Here is a 21,587-nt window from a genome sequence, read left to right as displayed (position 1 = left end):
TTATATCGTGACTTATCCGTCTTGTTTGCATTTTAAATAGTTTATTATTTTTTAAAATACCCTGTGTAACTACATAACCATACAATGGATTTTAGCTTTTCAAAAAAAACCCCATCTGAAAATCATCTAATGCATGTATATCTTGTGTATTTTATTCTGTAACTTTTATTTCTGCAATAGTTATTTGGAAGTAAGCCGCTTTATTAAATCAGTGGGGTGGAATACCAAAATATATATGCGTAGAGTCAGTCCATTAAATGAACAGAATTTATAATTCCAGGATGAATGTCCCTCCTAAGTACTCATTTTTCTAAATCAAGAAAACACGACATCCAGGGGTGAAATCCAGCAGGTTCTGAATTTTGAGTAGTTTGGAGGACCGGTAGCGGAAATTTTGAGTAGTTCAGAGAACCAGCAAATACCACCTCTGGCTGGTCCCAGAGTGGGGAGGGAATGGAGATTTTGCAGTATCCTTCCCCTGGAGTGGGGTGGGAATGGGGATTTTGCAGTATCCTTCCCCTGGAGTGGGGTGGAAGTGAGATTTTGCAGTATCCTTCCCCTGCCACGCCCACCAAGCCACACCACCCCCACCAAGCCACGCCCACAGAACCGGTAGTAAAAAAAATTGAATTTCACCACTGACAAGATCCTATGTAGGCTGCTAGGATAATGGAAGACTGAAGAGCTATGTCAGTTCCTCCTATCAAGCCTATTCCATCTTGCCTTCTAGCCTTTTCCAGATGTGCGGGGGTTGCGGTTCCCATGGTTTTACGCCATCCTATCTAGTAATTCCAGGAGTTCATATATCTGGCAATAATAATATGCTTCCTTCTGGGCAGTCTACTGACCTGGGCGGAATTGATTGGGAAAGAGAAGAAGATGTCAGAGAAAAATTTAGACCATCACTTTTGGTTCTGGCTTCACACACTGCTGATTTTCAGGCCCATTCACCCTTTGGTATGCATTTTTCTCAGGGGAAACAAAATAGCCCAAGAGACGAACTACAGTGAAAACAGAAAGGTCTTGTTATTGGCAGGCTAACCGTGGTCTTCCCTGAAACTGCATTTCTTCTTTTGAAGCTAAATCCAGCAAAGGCTAGAAGAACAATGCCCTTACATGCCTTAGCCATCAACCACAGACAATGAGGCAGGGTCCCATGACTGTAACGTCATGGCTTTGCAATGCAGCAGTAACAAGCAGAGGAAAACGCCAGGCTCAAAGTTCAAGCCAAACTTCATCCCACTCTCTGGAATGATGACAACCTCTTTCCAACTTAATCACAACTGCAAATTAGGCAGCCTGTGATGGTGATGGGATGGGCGGGAAAGTTGTAGAAAGGTTGATAGCATTACCATTTGATTAACACCTCTATAGATTGTGTAGCCCTTATGTCATTGTTCAGGAATGTTTGGAGACTGGCAGAACACAGATATAAATCCTGTTAAGAGATTGCTCTTTTTGCAATTCTCGCCATTAGAGATGTTTTTGAGTCATGTTAAAATCTTATCGTTAGGTGGTGGGAAGAAGTCTCTTGTTATCCGAGGCTCTGCATTTTAGAGGTTTAGCAGTAGAGTTAAAATCTTGCACAATAAAAATGCTCGAAATACAATGGTTACTTGTTCCCGGTTATCTAAAATAGCCCCCAGTTTTTCTGGTGAAATTTCCTTCTCAAAACTGTGGGTTGTTTCTCTTATCAATGTTTCTTAATCGTTTATAGTGGTGTATTGTATCTTGACATTGTTATGTAAGAACACAAGGAAGAACTTGTACAATTATTACAGGGTCCTATAATCCACCATAATATTTCTCATTATGGTCAGTTAGACATCTAAGAAAGCTTCTGTTTTATGGTGCCTGGAATCCAGTCTCCATCTTAGATGGAAGTCTGTGCACATTTCTGTGCCTTTCCACCTAACCTATGCATTTTGTGTGTATTTTTTCTAACTTGCATTGTTGTGTATAGCGTATGTTTGTGAACTGTTACAATGCACTGCAAACTTTAAAAAGGTGTAGATTTCAGCATTTGATGACACAGATTCGGAAAGTGTCATTCTCATTTATCCCACCATATTTAATCTGGGATTAAATACAAATAGTCCTCAATTTACACAATTGAGTCCAAACTTTCTGTTGCTGAATGAAACATTTGTTAAGTGAATTTTGCCCCATTTTACAACTTTTCTTGCCACGGTTGTTAAGTAAATCACTGAAGCTGTTAAGTTAGTAACATGGTTGTTGAGTGAATCTGGCTTCCCCATTGACTTTGCTTGTTTTATCGGGGCTGCTAGAATACCACTTTAGATTGAACTGAAAAGGGAAACAACAGGAGAGGGGAAGGAGTAGAGAGAGCGGAAGGGAGAAGAGAGGAGAGAAGAAAGAAGAAAGGGAAAAGGAGAGGAAGAAAAGGGAGGGGAAAGAGGAGCAGAGGAGAAGGTTAGAAGGGGGGAAGAAGAGAGGCGTGGGGGAAGAGAAAGGGAAGTAGGAAAGAGAAGGAGAGGAAGAACGAAGGAAGTAAGAGGAGAAAGAGGAAGGAAGGGGAGGAGAAGAAGAAAGTTTGGAGTAAAGGTAAAGGATAAAAGAGCAGCCATGAGAAAGTAAAAATTAAAAATGAAAGTTAAAATAAAAGACTTTGCTTGTCAGAGGGTTGCAAAAGGGGTTCACATGACCCTGGGACACTGCAAAACCGTCATAAATACGAACCAGTAGCCAAGTATCTCAATTTTGATCACATGACCATGGGAATACCTCAACCATCGTAAGTGTGAAAAACAGTCATAAGTCACTTTCTTCAGTTCCATTGTAACTCCAAACAGCGCCATTGTAACTTCACTAAATGAACTGTTGAAGTTAAGGACTATTTGTACTTTCAAATCCAAAATAAAGAAAACTTGCTTTTCTATGGATCTTTAAATAATGGCCAAACGACCAAGGAAATGTCCTCAGACAGTGCTGAAGCGTCTTAAAATGGAGATGAGCATCCCCCCCCCCCCATAGTCGGCAACGACTAGCGGAATAAAATCCATAGGGACTCCTTTCCTTTTTTAATTTATGAGATTATTTAAGCATCTTTCCTAAACTCACATAGCTTTGTAAGAACTGGCTGCATTTGCTGTTCCGTCAACTGCTCATGTTTTATGACAGAGGATGAAAGTCTCCTGAAAGAGAACTCTGGAAGAATAACTGCCAGATTAATAGAAACCCACATTCTCTTTATATTATAATGTAAAGTTGGTAGCGAGAGAGAGAGCAGCAAAGCTCAGGCAGCCAAAACTAGTTTTTGAAGGTAAGCCAAAAAGCCTTTGGGGAACATCTAACCTGCACTTGATCTCGTCTCATAGAACATACATCTTAAGAAATGAAAGAACATTCCTTCCGCAGGAAGGATTATAGGACAGGCAGGCAGGCCTGTCATGAGAAGAACATAAATATGAAAGCAGCCACACCTCTCTTGCACTAAGATTCTATCAAGCTGACACTTTCTATTACGGAAATATGTACATGCCCAGTGCAACTATTTCTAAGATCAGTGCAGATTAAGATTTGATAATTTCATTTTTTTTCTAAAAGATTGCCAGATTGTCTCTTTTTAATCTCTTTATTTCAGAAAGTCTTATTTTAAAAAAAAAAATGTTTCTCCTAGGTAGGAGAATAAATATGGCAATAATGCCTAAATCCTACATATTGCTTATCCCCCTGCCTTCCTAACATGACAATATAGCTACTATATTGGCAGTTTTCAAAAGGATGATTATTCAGGAGCCAAGAATGAAAAGTATCGTGTGGAGATTTAAATGCCATCTGCACTGAACTAAGGTTTAAAAGATGTGTTCTGGGATTCAGAGCAGTGAGCTGAACAATTGTTCTCTTTGTACAACAGATCCAGCGTGCATGTGATATACTGTCAGATGATACTTACAAATCCTCTTTTTTTTAAAAAAATGGGGGGAAATGATGCTTTTAAACTCTTACCGTCAACTTTTACAGATTCATCAAATTCCAAATTAGATCCAGACATCCCTTCCCTGGGCACATTTTTAATTTGAATTATTAAATCACCAGACTAGAGTTTTTTTTAGTATCTTTTAAAAGGAAGAACAAAAGTGATCACATGGTTAATAAATTTTTCATAACCCCAAAAGTAAGTTTACTTTTATCATAGTGCTAGCAAAAGTTCAGGGTTGTAACTGGTAGATTAATTATTGCAAACACTGCCAAAGGGTTATTATTTCAGGAAGAACTCCAGAAGGGAGGGCTTCATATCTACAAGCCCATTAAGTTCTACAACTTATAAAGGGTCCCTGTTGGGAAGACACTGTTCCTATTGAAAGAATTCCTGTTGAGAAGCTGACAAAAATAGAGAAAAATCCTCTGCTACAGCAGTTTTTTCTCCTCTGTGTTGTAATTTATTCCCACCCACCCCCCTCAAAAATTAATAGCCACCATTCAGTCCTGTAGAACACAGGACATCATGAGATGAGGACTTACCTGGGTGACTACAGCGGTAAAGATCTGAGACTACTCCTATCTGCATACAGCCCTAGATTTGACAGTTACACTAATGACCCCATCCTGTCTACTCTGCTTCTAACTTGGGCTACATTTTGGCAAAACTTTAGGAATTGGCTAATCTAGCTGGACTCCTGTGCAATTAAAACTAGCCCAGAAATTTTATTAAGAAAAAAAAACCACTTTGTTATTTGAACTTCTTCAGAAATATAAGCCCAATTATAATAATGCCTTTAATAGTAAATCTGATTCTGTTTAGGTCTCAGTGAAATACCGTATTTTTCAGAATATAAAACGCACTTCCCCCCCCCAAAAAAAAAGAGCGTGGAAATGTTGGCGCCTCTTATATACCGAATACAGCCGTTTTTGGCCTCCCGAACTTCTGGGGAGGGCAAAAATGCAATGCGTGGGGGGTTTGGGAGGTGAAAAACAGGATGCGCAGAGGGTTTGGGACAGTGGTGGGATTCAAAACTTTTTACTACCGGTTCTGTGGGCATGGCATGGCTTGGTGGGCGTGGCAGGGGAAGGATACTGTAAAATCTCCATTCCCTCCCCACTCCAGGGTAAGGTTACTGCAAAATCCCCATTTCCTCCTGATCAGCTGGGACTCGGGGAGCAGAGAATAGATCGGGGCTGGGGCCAGTCAGAGGTGCTATTTACCGGTTCTCCAAACCACTCTAAATTTCCGCTACCGGTTCTCCCGAACTGGTCAGAACCTGCTGAAACCCACCTCTGTTTTGGGAGGCCTGCAGAGTGCTCCTGGGGGCCAGTGAGGGCATAAACTACTTTTTCTTGTTTTCCTCTTCAAAATCTTGGTGGGTCTTGTACTCCAATGCGTCTTATAGTCCGAAAAATATGGTAAATAAAATGGGAATTCTCTGTTCCAAGGAAAGAAACTTTGGCACTCCAGAGGTTTAGTGAACTACAATTCTTAGTAACCCCAAACAGCATGGCCAATGGTAAGGGAAGATAGATGTTTTAGTTCAGGAACAGCTGGAAGATTGTCTATCTCTGCTGTAACAATGAGCCAGAGAGGTCACAAAATAAAAGACTTAGGTGTACTATGAAGAACTAAGGAGAAATTTCCAGACAGTTAATTAATAAGTGGAACAATTAATAAGTGGAACAACTTGCCTGCAGAAGTTGTGAATCCCCCAACACTGGAAATTTTTAAGAACATGTTGGATAACCATTCGTCTGAAGTGGTGTAGGGTTTTCTGCCTGGGCAGGGGGTTGGATTAGAAGACCTCCAAGGTCCCTTCCAACTCTGTTATACTAAATTCTATTCTAAATTCTAAAGTTTGTATAGGCAAAGTAGGCTTCCAGCATGTGCCATAGATACCGTGTTTCCCCGAAAATAAGACCCTGTCTTATATTTTTTTGAACCCTGAAATAAGCGCTTGGCCTTATTGCCATGCGCTCAAAAGCCTGATTGGGCTTATTATCAGGGGAGGTCTTATTTTGGGGGAAACAAGGTAATAAGATTAAAAGTAGAAGTTCAAGTGGTGAAGTTTTGATAGAGAAACTACATATATTAACTTTAGATTTACCATCCAAGTATTGGCAAAATATATGCCAAGGGAATTCTTTATAGACCTAATATATTTTTGCACTTTATGATTAAGGAAACATGAAACACGGGAATAAAATAAGTCTGTGATCCAGAATTCAATGAATTCCATTAATCCATTCATTATCTATCTGACAAAACTCCCTGAAGAGCTTCTTTATCATCCTGTTCCTTTAATGGCCTTTGCAGGTTTGTTGTGGAATCTCTCCTCCAATGACCAGCTGAAAAATTTATTGATCAGGGAAGCCCTGCAGCCGTTGACAGAAACTGTCCTCATTCCTTATACTGGATGGCCAGATAGAGATTATCCAAAATCAAGCATCATCCCTGACCCTGATATCTTCTACAATGCTACAGGATGCCTGAGGTGAGTTGTTTATTGTGTGTGCCTTGTAATCCAGTTGCAAGGCTGTGGTGGAATGTAGTTTGGAGTTGGGTCTCTTTCCAAGAGGATAAAAAGATCCTAGAGCTTGGAATGTCTGGTGGGCAGAAAGAGAGCAAGCTCAGACACTCCCTAGAAATTCACATACTATAGTTATTGCAGATAATTGCTTTAGTTTGGCAAGATTCTGTCCTTAGGTGTACAGCAATATGGGTGAAATCCAGCAGGTTCTGACAGGTTCTGGAGAACTGGTAGTGGAAATTTTGAGTAGTTCGGAGAACCGGCAAATGCCACCTCTGGCTGGCCCCAGAGTGGGGTGGGATTGGAGATTTTCCAATATCTTCCCCCAGGAGTGGGGAGGGAATGGGGAATTTGCAGTATCCTTCTCCTGCCATGCCCACCAAGCCACCCCATGCCCACCAAGCCATGCCCAGAGAACCAGTAGTAAAAAAATTTAAATGTCACCACTGTTTCACACGTAGTTCTTGGTTTTTCAATATTTGAAGACCCCCTAGTGTCTTCTAGTGGACTCTGGGCAGTGAACAACAAAACATTAACAAATTAAATCATACACATTCTTACGAAAGACACTGAGTCAACTAGCACCAAAATCATGTTAGAATATATTTTACCTGTTCGCAAAATATAAGAAAGGCTGAATGTATTCTGAAGGAAGAGTATAGCAGCTGTCATTAAGAAGGATTATCATACATTCCATGGACTACGCAGATCTTGAAAAGACGGGCATCTCAGTCGATCCTTTAGACCAGTGGCACTAGGGACTGCTTTCATGGAAGACAATTTTTCCATGGACTGGGGGTGGAGACGCAACCTAGATCCAAGTGGTTAAATTGAACATTTCCAAATGTGATCAGAAAGTGAGTTAGGCTGGCTTAGTGTTCTTATTAAAGTCTATGATTCTACTGAAAACAAAAATATATCCCTCAATTCCTGATACTCAGACTCATGGAAGACTGCTGGTTTACAGTCTCCTTGAAAGAAGCTGACCCACCGTCAGGAGAATGAATATGGGACTAGGTTATGAAATATATAATGTGTAGAGGAGAAGAATATATATAGATATGTAAAAGAATAGAAATGAAATGTCAAATATATGATCTATGTATATGAATATCTTATTATGGTTTTAATTGTTTTTATAATTGTTTGATAATTTAATAAAGTTTGTTAAAAAAAAAAAAGAAAGAAGCTGACTGTCAGAGCACTTGTGGGCAATCTTCCATTCTCTCCTTCTCCAGAGAGCTTTGAAGGACAGAGTTACTCCCTGATCTTTTGTTCTATCTAGCAGTAATTTCCACTCATTCATGGAAGATGTCTTCAATCAGCCATGGCTCACAGCAGAAGCCCCAGGAAAATTAGTTTTGATGAACTTAGATAAAATAAGAGAGCTTTGTTTATGATGGTAAAATAGTTATGACCACCTATCTTAATTACTGGGAATATGTGGTGGGAATGTAGTCTGGTTTCCCAGCAAGGAGGGGCTGCATTCCAGAGGGCAAAGAGAATGCAGAGTTTGGAATGTTTGATCAAGAGGAAGAGGGTTAAAGCAGATCCTCCCTAGTGTATATCTGTAGTTATGCAAATAGTTTTTTAAGTCTGGCAAAATCCAGTCTATAAAACAATAATACAAGAAAAACAATAATTAGTACTCAGACCTAATTCCACCTGTTCTTTGTTCTTGGGGCCTGACAGAATTAAATAATAGCCTTGACACAACGGAGCTTTGCAAGAACAGAGAAATACATCATATATTCCTGGGTGTTTAAGTGTAGCCATGTCAGATTCCAAAGATCATTCAAGGACTATTTCCTACAGTCCGAAAGGTACTGTTACAAATTTCTCCTGTTTGTTTCTATTGCACCAATAGAAAATTCATAGCAGATCAAAAGACTTGGTACAAAGCGTAGCAAAACTGAGGATCTTAACCAGTGGTGGAATCCAAATTTTTTTACTACCAGTTCTGTGGGCATGGTGTGGCTTGGTGGGTGTGGCAGGGGAAGGATCCCCATTCCCTCCCTACTCCTGGGGGAAATATATTACAAAATCTCCAATCCCACCCCACTCTGGGGCCAGCCAGATGTGATATTTGCCAGTTCTCCGAACTGCTCAAAATTTCCGCTACCGGTTCTCTAGAACCTGTCAGAACCTGCTGGATTTCACCCCTGATCTTAACATCAGGCATTGGGATCATGGCATCTGTAATACACTTAGATAGCATCAACAGTCTCCAAAATTAAATTTGTATTTCTTTTCAACAAGGCAAAGATCTGGGATGTCAGATTTTAGATAACTTTAAAATCTGAAAGAGTGCCCAAACACTTGTGTGAAAGTGTGCAGGGAAGTTTGGCTCCTGAAAAGTTTTTGACCTGTGTTTTATATCTACAAGAGGTGTTGATTTACTGAATTGCTTTGTGGTATGTGGTCACACTTGCAACTCTAACCCATAAAACAAAGGAAGAATAATGTAAAACAGATGACATGTGTTTTAAATGGTTAATCTTTTGGTTTTGTATCATAAAATATTTGATTTTACAGTGTCCGGCAAGTACATCTCCACTTTCCATAAGTGGACAGAATTAATAGGAATAATATATAATATGATCACAATAGTTCAGAACAATTCATTTCAGAAATAAAATTAATTTAAATGATGCTGCCTTACCAAATTGCATAAATCATTGTAGAATCCATACTATGAACCAGCTTTCTGCAAAGCCTTCTGAGCTGTAAATTGGGGTTCTAGAAACTAAACTTATCTTGAAAACAATAGGCCTCTTTTCTCAACCCTGGCAACCTAAAGAAGTATGGACTTCAATTCCCAGAATTTTTCAGTCAGCATCCACACTACAGTATGCTGAAAGAAGCTATTATAAATCCTGAAGAATAACAGAAGTACAATGAAGTATATAAGGAGTGCAGTGGCTCGTGTGGTTAGGACGGTGTGTTGGAGGTTAGCAAGCCCATGTTTGAGACCCGAGTGTTGCTGCGGGCTGGGTGAGCTCCTATCATTCACTCCAACTCCTTTACGGGGATGTGAAAGGAGCCCCCATGGGTGTCCCCGGAGCAATGGTGATAACACTGGCTAATCCTTTCAACCTGGAAGTGCCTTAAATGAGTGAGACAGAAATGAAGTATATGTTGGGTTGTCCTTCCCATTGCCAAAGATTTAAAAATATCTGAAAGGTGTATTTTTAGCTCAGGATTGAAATGAGGGGTCCTTGGTGCTCTCCAAGCTTGGTTGCTAGCACTGATAATGTTACCTAGTTTGCAGGGTGGATAAAAATCAATGATTTTTAAAAAAAAATAATCAAAAAAATCAGATTTTTTTATTTAAATCGAATTTTTTTGATTTAAATCGTATTTTTTTTATTTTTATCAAATTTATTTTAATAAAAAACTTTTGGGGTAAAAATCTATCGTAAGATAGTTTTCTATTTAAGATACATAAATAATTTAGTTTATTCAGCATGAAATGGAGCTTAGTTATGTAGCATGAGGCTGTATATTCTGCAACACTGGGACTATCTATGAGTCAACAGTGGGTCAAAGGAGTAGCAGAGATGACAGTTGCTCTTTAAAAATTATGATTTAAATCGTGTTGATTTAAATCAAGCCTTTTTACTAGTGATTTAAATCATGATTTAAATCAATTCGATTTAAATCAAATCCACCCTGCTAGTTTGGATAATGAAACATCTGCAAGAAAGCCACCAAGCTCAAGAGAGCACCAAGGACCCCTCATGTGTCCTTTCAAAAGGCAATTGGACTTTGTTTTTCCTTGGAGATGTTTGGTTTCGCATCAGAGAAGCTTCTTCAGTTCTGACTACAGACTGACTTCAGTCAGAACTGAGGAAGCTTCTTGAAAGAGAGGCTAGATGTCTTCAAGGAAGAACAAAGTCCAGTTGCCTTTTGAAAAAAATAACATCCATCACTGGAGGTTTTTAATAAGAGGTTGGACAACCATTTGTCCAGAATGGTATAGAGCAGAGGTCTTCAAACTTGGCAGCTTTAAGACTTGTGGACTTCAACTCCCAGAATTCTCCAGCCACCGTAGCTGGCTGGAGAATTCTGGGAGTTGAAGTCCACAAGTCTTAAAGCTGCCATGTTTGGGGACCCTGGTATAGAGTCTCCTTCTTGAGCAGGGAGTTGGACTAGAAGACCTCTGAGATCTCTTCCAACTCTGTTATTCTGTAATTCTATATTTTGTTTTTGTTTTTTTTTTCCTGCTTCTTTTTGTCTGTTTAAGAGAGACAAAGGGAAAGGTGGGGCTAAAAAGCCTGTGATTGGAGATCAACAGCTGTTAGCCTTCATAGCAGAGTGACTTCGTCTGAAGGCCATCTGCTGGGAGATTAGTGGGCTTCCTTGTGCAATCGGTTGGCCGTTATGAGAACAGACTGCTTGACTAGATGAGCCAGGGGTCCATCCTAGTGGAGCACTGCTTATGTTCTTGCTATTAACTAGCAAAAATTTCTTACGACATTACAAGAGTCTGTTTGTATAACTTCAAAATCAAAAACAGTGCTGTGAGTAATAAGGTAAACGTACAACACTGGTTGTTCGTTAGATTATTCCATATGCCAATTTGTGTGATGTTGTTGTCTTCACAGGTAGCTTCTTTCCCTGCAGGATTTTTTTCCTTCTGGGTAGAGAAGAAGAGCAAGTTATTGTAAAGTGAGGCCACTAACAGGGCAGTTGGGAAAATAATTTGCCTAAATGCTTGTACATCTGCCAGCTTACACAGCCTAATTTGTTTTCTCCTTTTGCAAATCTTACAATGCTGATGGCTTGGGCACTTCAAGGAATGCAGCCTGCAGCCTGAAATATGAAAAGAAAGTTTTGGTGTGTCATTATTTATACATAATACGCATCTGATACTTTTAGTAGAGTCATAGCACTTGCAAGAGTATTACCCCCAAAATAAGACATCCCCTGATAATAAGCCCAATTGGGCTTTTGAGTGCATGGCAATAAGGCCAAGCCCTTATTTCAGGGTTCAAAAAAATATAAGACAGGGTCTTATTTTCGGGGAAACACAGTAGAACTGAGAGAAATTATTGACTCTTGTGATGCTTTGGGGAAAGCAAACAAGGGTTAACCAAAGACTTGTCTCACTGCGAAACATAACAATAAAATCTTAATAATTTTTTTATAGAATACGGTAAGAGAAAATGATAAGATTTTAATACACTCTTTCCTCTGTTTCAGAAGAACATTATACCAAGCTATGGTTTATTCTGGTGCCTTAACCACCAGAATATTATTATTGAATAAACCGCCACTGAATTTGACACAATATACTAAACAATACCATACTTCATAAATTTGGTCTGGTGGTTAAGGCACCAGATTAGAAATCAGGAGTCTATGAGTTCTAGTCCCACTTTAGGAGTGAAAGCCAGCTGGGTGACTTTGGGCTGGTCACTCCCTCTCAGTCCAGCTCACCTCACAGGGTTGTTGTGGTGGGGGAAATAGAAGGAGGAAGGAGTATTAGGTATATTTGCCACATTGAGTTAAGTGGGATAAAAATCTAATAAATAAATACTTCACAAATTATTCCAATTGATTTTGTACAATGTGAGCAAGACTCATATAAAATCCCTTTCACTCTTTAAATTAAGTTTTGACATTGCCCCAAAACTCAGGTCAGCTATAATAAATAATGTGTCACTATTCTTCTAAGGGATGTGGTGGCTCAGTGGCTAAGATGCTGAGCTTGTTGATCGAAAAGGTCGACAGTTCAGCGGTTCAAATCTCTAGTGCTGTGTAACGGGGTGAATTCCCGTTACTTGTCCCAGCTTCTGCCAACCTAGCAGTTCGAGAGCACGTAAAAAATGCAAGTAAAAAAATAGGGACCACCTTTGGTGGGAATCTAACAGCGTTCCGTGCGCCTTTGGCATTTAGTCATGCCGGCCACATGACCACGGAGACATTTTCGGACAGCACTGGCTCTTCGGCTTTGAAACGGAGATGAGCTCCGCCCCCTAGAGTCGGGAACGACTAGCACATATGTGCGAAGGGAACCTTTACCTTTTTATTCTTCTATGAAATATGCTGGTGGAAAGAAGAGACTCTAGTGTTACTTCAAAGGACATGGTGACAGAAGGAAGCATTGGTTGGAACAGTGCTTCTTAGTCTTGTCAACTTTAAGATGCCTGAATTTCATGCTGGCTGGAGAATTCTGGGAGCTGAAGTCCACACATCTTAAAGTTGAGAAAGTTGAGAATGGGGTGGGGGGGGAGATATCTGCCCCCAAACACAGCAAAATCTTAAAAGTGGAGTTTGTGTAGGAATATGGTATATTCAGGGAGTGATTAATGAAGTTCACCTTTGATGGATGAATGGTGTTGTGGCAAAAGCTAATCTAATTGAAATCAGATTTAAATTTAATTAATGTAGTTCCTGTGATTTCCATCTGTCACTTTAATATGTCCTGTTTGACACAATGACCTATGGTTGATTAAAAAAAAAAAGAGGGGGGCACCAACATAGTGTTACGTATGGTGAGTGAATCTTCCCAACATGGGCATGGTTGTGTATATGGGAGGGGGGATGGAGGGAAGGGGGAACAGTGAGAGAGAAAAAGGGGGGACAAAGGGAGGGAGGGAGGGAGAGAGAGAGATCACACAGAAAAACTCAGTAGACCTGCAATTGAAACTTTTCAGTGCTGATATAAGGAGAACTTTCTTCACAGCATTTGAGGACAACTAAAAAGCTAAGGAGATACAGGGCAAGACCTTTCAATTGACCTAATCTCTTTACCTGAGGCAGTTGCCTTGATCTACTTAAGACAAGGCCAACTCTCTACACTTCCTCGCTCCCCTTTTTCACTGCCTAAAAGGATAATAAGCAAACAAAGGAATCATGAAAACTTTCTTTGGAATTTCCTGATGGAAGTACTTTCTTCATGTTGCTTCATCCTAACCTTTAGCCTTGTTTGTAGTACTTTGATTGCATGTCAGAGGTCCCAGGTTTAGCACCTGTAATTAAAAGGTTATCACTTTGTTTGAGATTGTAGATGAGCTCCATGGAAGCTAGCATAGATAGATATAAGCATATGCCATTCATTGTGCCTAACCTTTACCTAAGCTTTAGATGATCTCCTTAAATAATAAAGCCAATTTCACTCGGTTGTTCGGCAACAAGCTTATCCTTTTTATCTTGAGAGCTTTCCTGAGAGCATATTGTCACCATATTTTCTTCCTGTTAGCTATAGCGGAAACTTCATTCTTAACAGTTGAATTTCTGACGTAGCTGGAGCAAGTTTCTGTAGACCAGGGGTGTTGGTAGTACAGGGTAGACCAGAGCCTTGGTAGTACAGGGGTTTAAGGCACCCTGTTATTAAGCTGGTTATTAAGACCAGCTGCCTGCAATTACTGCAGGGTTCAAATCTCGCCAAGGCTCAAGGTTGACTCAGCCTTCCATCCTTTCTAAGGTAGGTGAAATGAGGACCCAGTTTGTGGGGGCAATAAGCTGACTTTGTATAAATATACAAAAGGATGAAGGCTATTGCTGAGCACATTGTAAGCCGCCCTGAGTCTTCGGAGAAGGGCAGCATATAAATCAAATTAAAAAAAAATAAATAAATAAAAAAAAAACTTCATTTCATTGAGGGCCGCATCAGGGTGGTGTGGCCAGCTCGACGTCACTCGTGTCGGGGCTGCCTGTGGGTATCCAAGCACTCTGCCAGCATGGCCCTCCTGAGCGTGTGGCCCTCCCAAGCGTGCGGCCCTCCTAAGTATGCGCCTCCTCCCCAGGCGTGCGGCCCTCCTGAGCTCCATTTTTGCTGGCAGAGGATTGTAGGGGGCTGTGGCAGCTGAAAACAGAGCTCGGGAACCAGTTTTTGCTGGCAGAGGCACCATGAGCCAATCTCTGTTTTTCCAGGGTGGCCCCGCAGGCCAGACTTAAGTACCCCGTGGGCCGGATTTGGCCCCCGGGCCTTGAGTTTGTCACCCCTGCTGTAGACTGTTATCATTTTTATAGATCAGTGGTTTTCATCCTGTGGTCCATGGACCCCTGACAGGCCGCTATATCATCACAGGGGTCCACAAAGGATCGAACAAATGTTCTGATTTAAATAATGAGTTAAGTCTTGGGAGTCCATGGCCATGATTCATGGCCACAAAAGATATTTAAAGGGGGTTCATGGTGAAGAAAAGTTTGAGACTGTTGGACTATTACCATATTAACATTGTTCTGTCTGCAGCAGAAATAAGTTTCAGAATTATATACTTTTTTATTTCTATTAGATTTAATATAAATTAAAGGTAAAGTTTTCCTGTCCGTTGTGTATGACTTTAAATATAAATTTATATATAATTTTCTGTATATATATAAATTAGCAGTTCTTAATCCTGAGATCGAAATATATAGGCATATTTTATCCAAGCAACTCTTTACAGTGGTTTTCAAATCCTTACAATAGGTTTCCTCAATTTTGTGGATTTAATCTCCATAAATCCTAGGCACATGTCTTGGTTTCTGAGTAAAGGTCATAATGAAGAGTTTGAATCTATTCTTAATTATTACATATATTGAATTAATAGATAGTGACTATTCAGTGATTAAGGAGTAATATATTTCGGTTTTTTGCTTTCCCGTAATCCATTTAAGTAGGCCTTATTTACTCTCTTGTCTGTAAAGAAAGTAATATCTATATGCCATCTCTTGACAAAGTGTTTATTGAGTTTGTTCCTTGCAGCTAGTTTTTAATTGCCATTTAGGACTTATATCTTATCCATCTAGATGTCCATTCCATAGCAGTAAAAGACTCTCAACATTGCTTCAGGTGGGTTTCAGGCCTTTTTATCAGATGTGGGAAAATAACTTGAAGTAGAATATTGTAATAGTAATCGGGGGGACGGAACATAAAATGAGACTACAGTAGAATCTCTGGTCACGACCATAATTCATTCCATAATTCATTCCCGATTTGGTCATGACCCGAACCTAATTTTGGAAATTTGGCGCTTACATAAAAAATGGCGCAGAAGGGGAAATTGGCCGCGAAAAAAAAATTGTGAATTTTTGGGTCGGAACCCAATTTGGTAATGGTCAGAAGCGTTCGTGACCAGAGGTTCTACTGTATTTCTTTTACGCAGAAGATCATCATCCTTTGCATTGCTCCACCTCCACTTTCTGTCCTTTCTAGACAGTCTGGCCATGGGGATTTTCAGTCCCCTCAAGTGGGCAACTGCGATAGAAAGTCTAAAATATCTTGACCAGACTACTCTTCAACTCAGGAGTGGTCATTCTAATTATTGTGGCTGTCTAGAACAAATGTTCTACCTCTGATTTTAGAACCTTTTATGGGGAGATTACAGGTCTGATCATGGGAAGCCCTCTGTACCAAAAAAAACATGGGCTCTATTTCTATCCCTCTTTCATTTACCTAAATTAAATTGTGATTACCCCAGGTCTCACTTACCTTATTTCCCTGATGCATAATCCAAGATATCAGGGCTGCATGTAGTAGGATTTTCATATCTGGGCAGCAAAAATCCATAGGACCATGACAGTAGCTGAAGCCAGTGAGATTCTGAAAACTCGAATGCTTTGCTTCCATCTAAGATTTTTGCGGCCCAGGTATGATGTCCTCGATCAGGGGTGTCAAACTGGTGGCCCGCAGGCTGGATGCATCACACACAGGCCACACCCATCCCAGCTCCACAAATGAGAAAAACGTCACAAAATGTCTCATGAGAGCAACGTGATGCTGTGAGTTTGACACCCATGTCCTAGATCATAGCATCTCCAAACCTTGAAGCGGGGTAACAAATTATAGGATAAAAAAATTGCTACCCAGGAATAATAGGATGGAAGCTCAAAATAATTAAATACATGATAGTGAAAAGTAATTTAATTGCCTACTGCCTTATAAATGTACTATCTGACATACTATTCAAATTTAAGTGCAATCCTTGGTCTCCAGACATTAACTTCCTTCATCACTTAATTCAGCCCATTATTCAACATACATTTACAATCTTCTACATTATTTCAAGCAATAATAACATGAACAAGCAATCATTAGATTGCTAGTTGTAGCCTAATTAGGCTACTGAGACGACAGGATATTAATCTTCCATTGGTTTCACCACTTGAGAGTAATAATAAAACACATCTCCCTGAAATATTTCAGCACCAACTACATCCTTGTATGACATTTGTGTTTATTACCACCCAGCGGACAGGACCTCCTATTGTGTTGTGAACACTAAAAGCTCTGATTTTGCATGTAACATGAATTAATCCATTTACAAGAATTGGTTTCTTTTTCTTTTTGTTCTTTGTTGGCTGTTGTGTTCTCAACTACAGCTATCAAACAAGCAGCTGGATACAAATCCTGCTCTTTGTCTGATGTGCAGAAGTTGCCTCTTGGTTCTGCAACCCAACAATCCTCTTAGTACCAGGACATATTGGAAATCACATGCCATCTTCCAGCTGCTCGGTTGTAAGATTTTGCAACATTCATGGCTGATTCTTCATCTTAGAAATAAGTCAAGCATTCTAACCTTATGGTAGATACACATATTAGTAAATTAAGCATTCTAGTGCAATGCTCAGACTTGGGGAAAAAAAGCAACAGCTACGATGGAAATAACGAAAACGGTATCAATGACATCATAGATATTAACCAATAGGATTATTCATAACCAATTCATAAATGATGCATTCCCATTAAAATTGACTTGCTCAAAAAATCTGAGTTTCTACAAACCATCTATCTTTGGATGACTAACACTGTGTAGAGCACGGGTGTCAAACTCAAGGCCCAGGGGCCGGATCCAGCCCACAGGGGTGCTTAGATCTGGCCCATGGGGATGCCCTGGAAACAGCAAACAAAGCTCAGGAGGGCCCTCCCGAGCTCTGTTTTCACTGGCAGAGAGTTGCAGGCCGTCACAGCCAAAAATGGAGGTTGGGAGCTCGTTTTCGCTGGTAGAGCGCTTGGGCCACCACAGATGCCCCTAACACGAGTGACACCAAGCTGGCCACGCCCACCCCAGCCCCCTGAGGTCAAACACAACCCTGATGCGGCCCTCAATGAAATTGAGTTTGACATCCCTGGTGTAGAGCTAAGGATTAGTATTAGATTGAGGCATCTTTTTAGCCAGGGTTTTTGTATGTTTCTTCATACTGTACTTTCCACATTCATAATTTGTCTCTTGTTACTGTGAGTGAAGAAAATAGAACCAAACCTTTCCGTTACAGCAGCAACTCTGGTTCAGTCAATTTAAGTCTGTTTTGGGGTTTGAAGACAATGGATAAGCTCTAGTTCTGTATTTTACTCTCAGAGATAAAGATTTACTACTACAGGTTATTAAATCATGGCAAATTATAAGTCTGCAAAGTAAAATGATTGTACTATGTTACTTTACTTTCGGTTATTTTTTTATTCCAGCATTCCATGGTAAACAAATCAGTGTAATGTCTATGGTGATTCTCAGTCATCCAGGTCGTGGTTGTCCCAAAGGGGCTTTTTCAAGAGGCAACTGGACTTTCTGGTTTTTCTTTGAAGACGTTTCGCTTCTCATTCGAGAAGCTTCTTCAGCTCTGAGAAAAAGCACCTTTGGGAAAACCAGCGTAATCTTTTCTAATAATAATAATAATAATAATAATAATAATAATAATAATAATAATAATAACAACAACAATAACAATAATAATAATAATAATAATAATTTTATTTCTATACCGCCCTTCTCCCGAAGGACTCAGGGCGGTGTACAGCCTATTTAATCAACATCAATTTAAAATAATTTAAAAATATTAAATAAATTTGGCTTAATTTAAAACCCCAAAAATTTAAAACATCCAATTTAAAATTATGTTGCTAACCCAGCCTGGCAGAACAACAGGGTCTTGAGTGTACTACTGTTGTGTAAATGTAGTAGTAAATGTACAACTATTTACTATTGATGTCTTTGATTATTGTTTTATTTATTTATCAAGGGACCCAGTGCTATCAGATCGCTTTCCTCCTCAAAACCAGGTTGAAAAATGGGAGCAGAAGCCAGGGGCTTAATTAAAGAAGCTTAATAGAAAGAGACTTAATCATGTACAAAGGAAGAGGGGAGAAACAGATGTCAGGGGTGGGGGAATCACATCTGAGAACAGAAGCAAAGGCCCTTTTGAGAGAATTCTTGGATCTGTTTTCAAAATTCAAACTCTGCTTACTGGCTCAAAATAGTTGAGAATCCTTGTATTTGACAAATCAAGAAAAATCAAGAAAAAAAATCAAGTCACGAAAGAAAGACATGAAACTAGGTGGAATGAGAGACTATTAGCATTTGAAACTAAGAAGGATGGAATTATACTTCCTGACTCTCAGAAATCCTGGGTTACTGGTTTTGTCATTCCTTGATGGTATATCTTGATGGTTGGAATGCTCTACTGTTCTTAAAATTTGCCCTATCCTTCATTCCAATTTTTTTTCCCCATTCTTTAATATTGACAGATAATCTGCAATGGGTGGAGTCAACATAAGGGTATCTTGTGAGAATTAGTGCAAGAGATTAAGCACTATTTTTCTATCCCCTATATCCATATTCTTCAGGGATTCAACCATTGGCAAAGTAGCACATAAGTGATTTTTCACTGCGTTGTAACAGGATATTTTCTCAATATAACCCAGGCATCAAGTGTAAGGCCCAGGGCCTGGATCCGGCCCACGGGATGCTTAGATCTGGCCCATGGGGCCATCCTGGAAACAGTGAAAGACCGGCCTGCAGTGCCTCTGCCAGTGAAAACGGAGCTTGGGAGGGCGGTTGCAGGGGGCCGTCACAGCCAAAAATGGAGCTCGGGAGCTTATTTTCGCTGGCAAAGCGCTCGGGCCACCACAGGTGCCCCCGATATGAGTGACATCAAGCTGGCCATCCCCATCCTGGCCACGCCCTCCCCCCAAGGTCAAACACAACCCTGATGCAGCCCTCAATGAAATCGAGTTTGACACCCCTGATCTAACCTATAGTTCTCATTTTCTCAGATGAACCCCCAGTTGAATACAGGTAGTTCTCAATTTATGACCACAATTGAGTCCAAAGATTTCCATTGCTAAGCAAGACAGTTGTTAAGTGAGGCTAGTCCGATTTTATAACTTTTTGCTAAGTGAAAGTTGTTAAGCGAATCACTTCCATTGTTAAGTGGAATTTTCTTATTTCTTATTCCCCCCCCCCACACACACACACATTGACTTTGCTTATTGGAAGCCGTCTGGGAAGGTTACAAATGGTGATCAAATGTTCCCTGTGCTAAATACATGCCACTTGCCAAGCACCCAGCTTTTGATCATGTGACCCTGGATATGCTACAACAGTCGTAAATATGAAAACTGGTCATAAGTCACTTTTTTCAGTGCCATTGTAACTTTGAACGATCACTAAAAAATGGATGTAAATCACGGATTACCTGTGCTAAGAATGCCACCCCATTTTAGCTTTCAGGTCCAGGCAAGATCAGTAAGGAACTTCTGCCTACTAAAACTTCCTTCCTTTCTTTTTTCTTTCTTTTCTCTCCTTCCCTCCTTCCTTCCTTCCTGCCTTTCTTCCTTCCTTCCTTCCTCCCTCTTTCTTTCTTTCTTCCTTCCTTCCTTCCTTCCTTCCTCTTTCTTTCTTTCTTTCTTTCCTTTCTTTCTTTCTTTCTTTCTTTCTAATTTTTATACCCATCCATCTCAGCCAAGTGATTTTTTTCAGATCAAACCATATTCAGAATTATAGTTTATTGTTCTGTTTATGAAATATGTCATTCAGATCTTTTTTTAAAAAAAAAAAAGCTTGCATTTTAGGTGAGATAAACTTAAAAGGTAATATAAAGAGCGGTATGCAGCCCTCACTTCAGGCATCCCTTCAAGGGATAAAGCATTTTGGAGGGCGGGGTGGGGAACGGACACATTTTTAATGTTTTAAAATCCTTGAAAAATGAAATTTGTGACTTAGCATGACAGTCTTCCACGGCTGCTAAGACCACAAAGCAGCAATCCTGTTTTGTTTATCCAACATCAAATAATGTCCTTTTTTGCTAGGGCTGCAGCTGTGAGGTTAGTTTTGAAATGCACTCAGTGGGCTCCAACCCAAGCAGTGGATTTCAGAATTCCACCCTTATCTCCCTTGTTTTATTTAGCACTCGCCACACAGCTATTTCTATATGCACAAGAAAAGCTGTTACAAACAAGCCACTGTCAACAGTGTTTGCAAACTGACATAAGGGTGAACGTGCCCTTTCAAGTGTAGTCATAGCTTTGTGAAAACGCATAATCATTTTTTTTTTCCACATTCATAATGAGCTGGGAGATAGCTGAGCAAGAGGAAACCGCTTTGGAGCAGGCAGGAGAAACCCAAAACCAGAAGCTGTTTTTATTGAGGTTCTGGTACACGTTCTCCCCAGCCTCCAATAATCCCAACTAAAAAGCGATCCTTTGTACTGCAAAAAGTAATAGATTAAAAGGACTTTCTGTGATCATCACCATGCCTGTTTTTCAGTATACAGGGAAGAAGGTGGTTTATCCTGTGGAGTTTTGAGTTTTATCTTTCTTGTAAGATGTTAACTTGCTGCTGCTTGAACACTTATTTATTTTATTTATTTATTTATTTATTCAATTTGTATGCCGCCCCTCTCCGAAGACTCAGGGCGGCTCACTTACTTGTTGCTTGATTTGTTTTGCTTCTTTTATATTTAAATTGTGAGTGCATTTTCACACAGAAGGATAGAGTTTTGATCGTATCTCTTTCTCCATTGTTCAAGGACAGAGTCCTGCTTTGATTGTGCAACAGGACAGTCCCAGTTGTGGAGAAAAAAAAATTGTTTGAAACTTCGGGGAATTCCCACCATAGTGCTCCTGGGGGCCAGGGAGGGCATAAACTACTTTTTCTTGTTTTCCTCTTTGAAATCTTGGTGGGTCTTATACTCCGGTGCATCTTATAGTCCAAAAAATATGGTAAATAAAATGGGAATTCTCGGTTCCAAGGAAAGAAACTTTGGCACTCCAGAGGTTTAGTGAAGTACAATTCTTAGTAACCCCAAACAGTATGGCCAATGGTGAGGGAAGATAGATGTTTTAGTTCAGGAACAGCTGGGAGATTGTCTATCTCTGCTGTAACAATGAGCCAGAGAGGT

General features: G+C 40.0%; 1 protein-coding gene across 1 annotated transcript in view; it reads left to right on the top strand.

Annotated features, from left to right (window-relative positions):
- PKP2 (plakophilin 2) overlaps positions 1-21,587 on the top strand; it is a 67,148-nt gene that overhangs the window by 32,593 nt on the left and 12,968 nt on the right. Inside the window, exon 6 of the mRNA XM_034402680.3 lies at positions 6,266-6,443. Coding sequence (XP_034258571.2) covers positions 6,266-6,443 — 178 coding nt within the window. The remainder of the gene's footprint in view (positions 1-6,265; positions 6,444-21,587) is intronic.

The sequence above is a fragment of the Pantherophis guttatus genome, chromosome 7 (genome assembly GCF_059756535.1).
Source record: "Pantherophis guttatus breed Tessera chromosome 7, ASM5975653v1, whole genome shotgun sequence".
NCBI lineage: Eukaryota > Metazoa > Chordata > Lepidosauria > Squamata > Colubridae > Pantherophis > Pantherophis guttatus.
The sequence above is the reverse complement of the archived record's forward strand: the minus strand, read 5'-3'. Positions and strand labels throughout refer to the sequence as shown.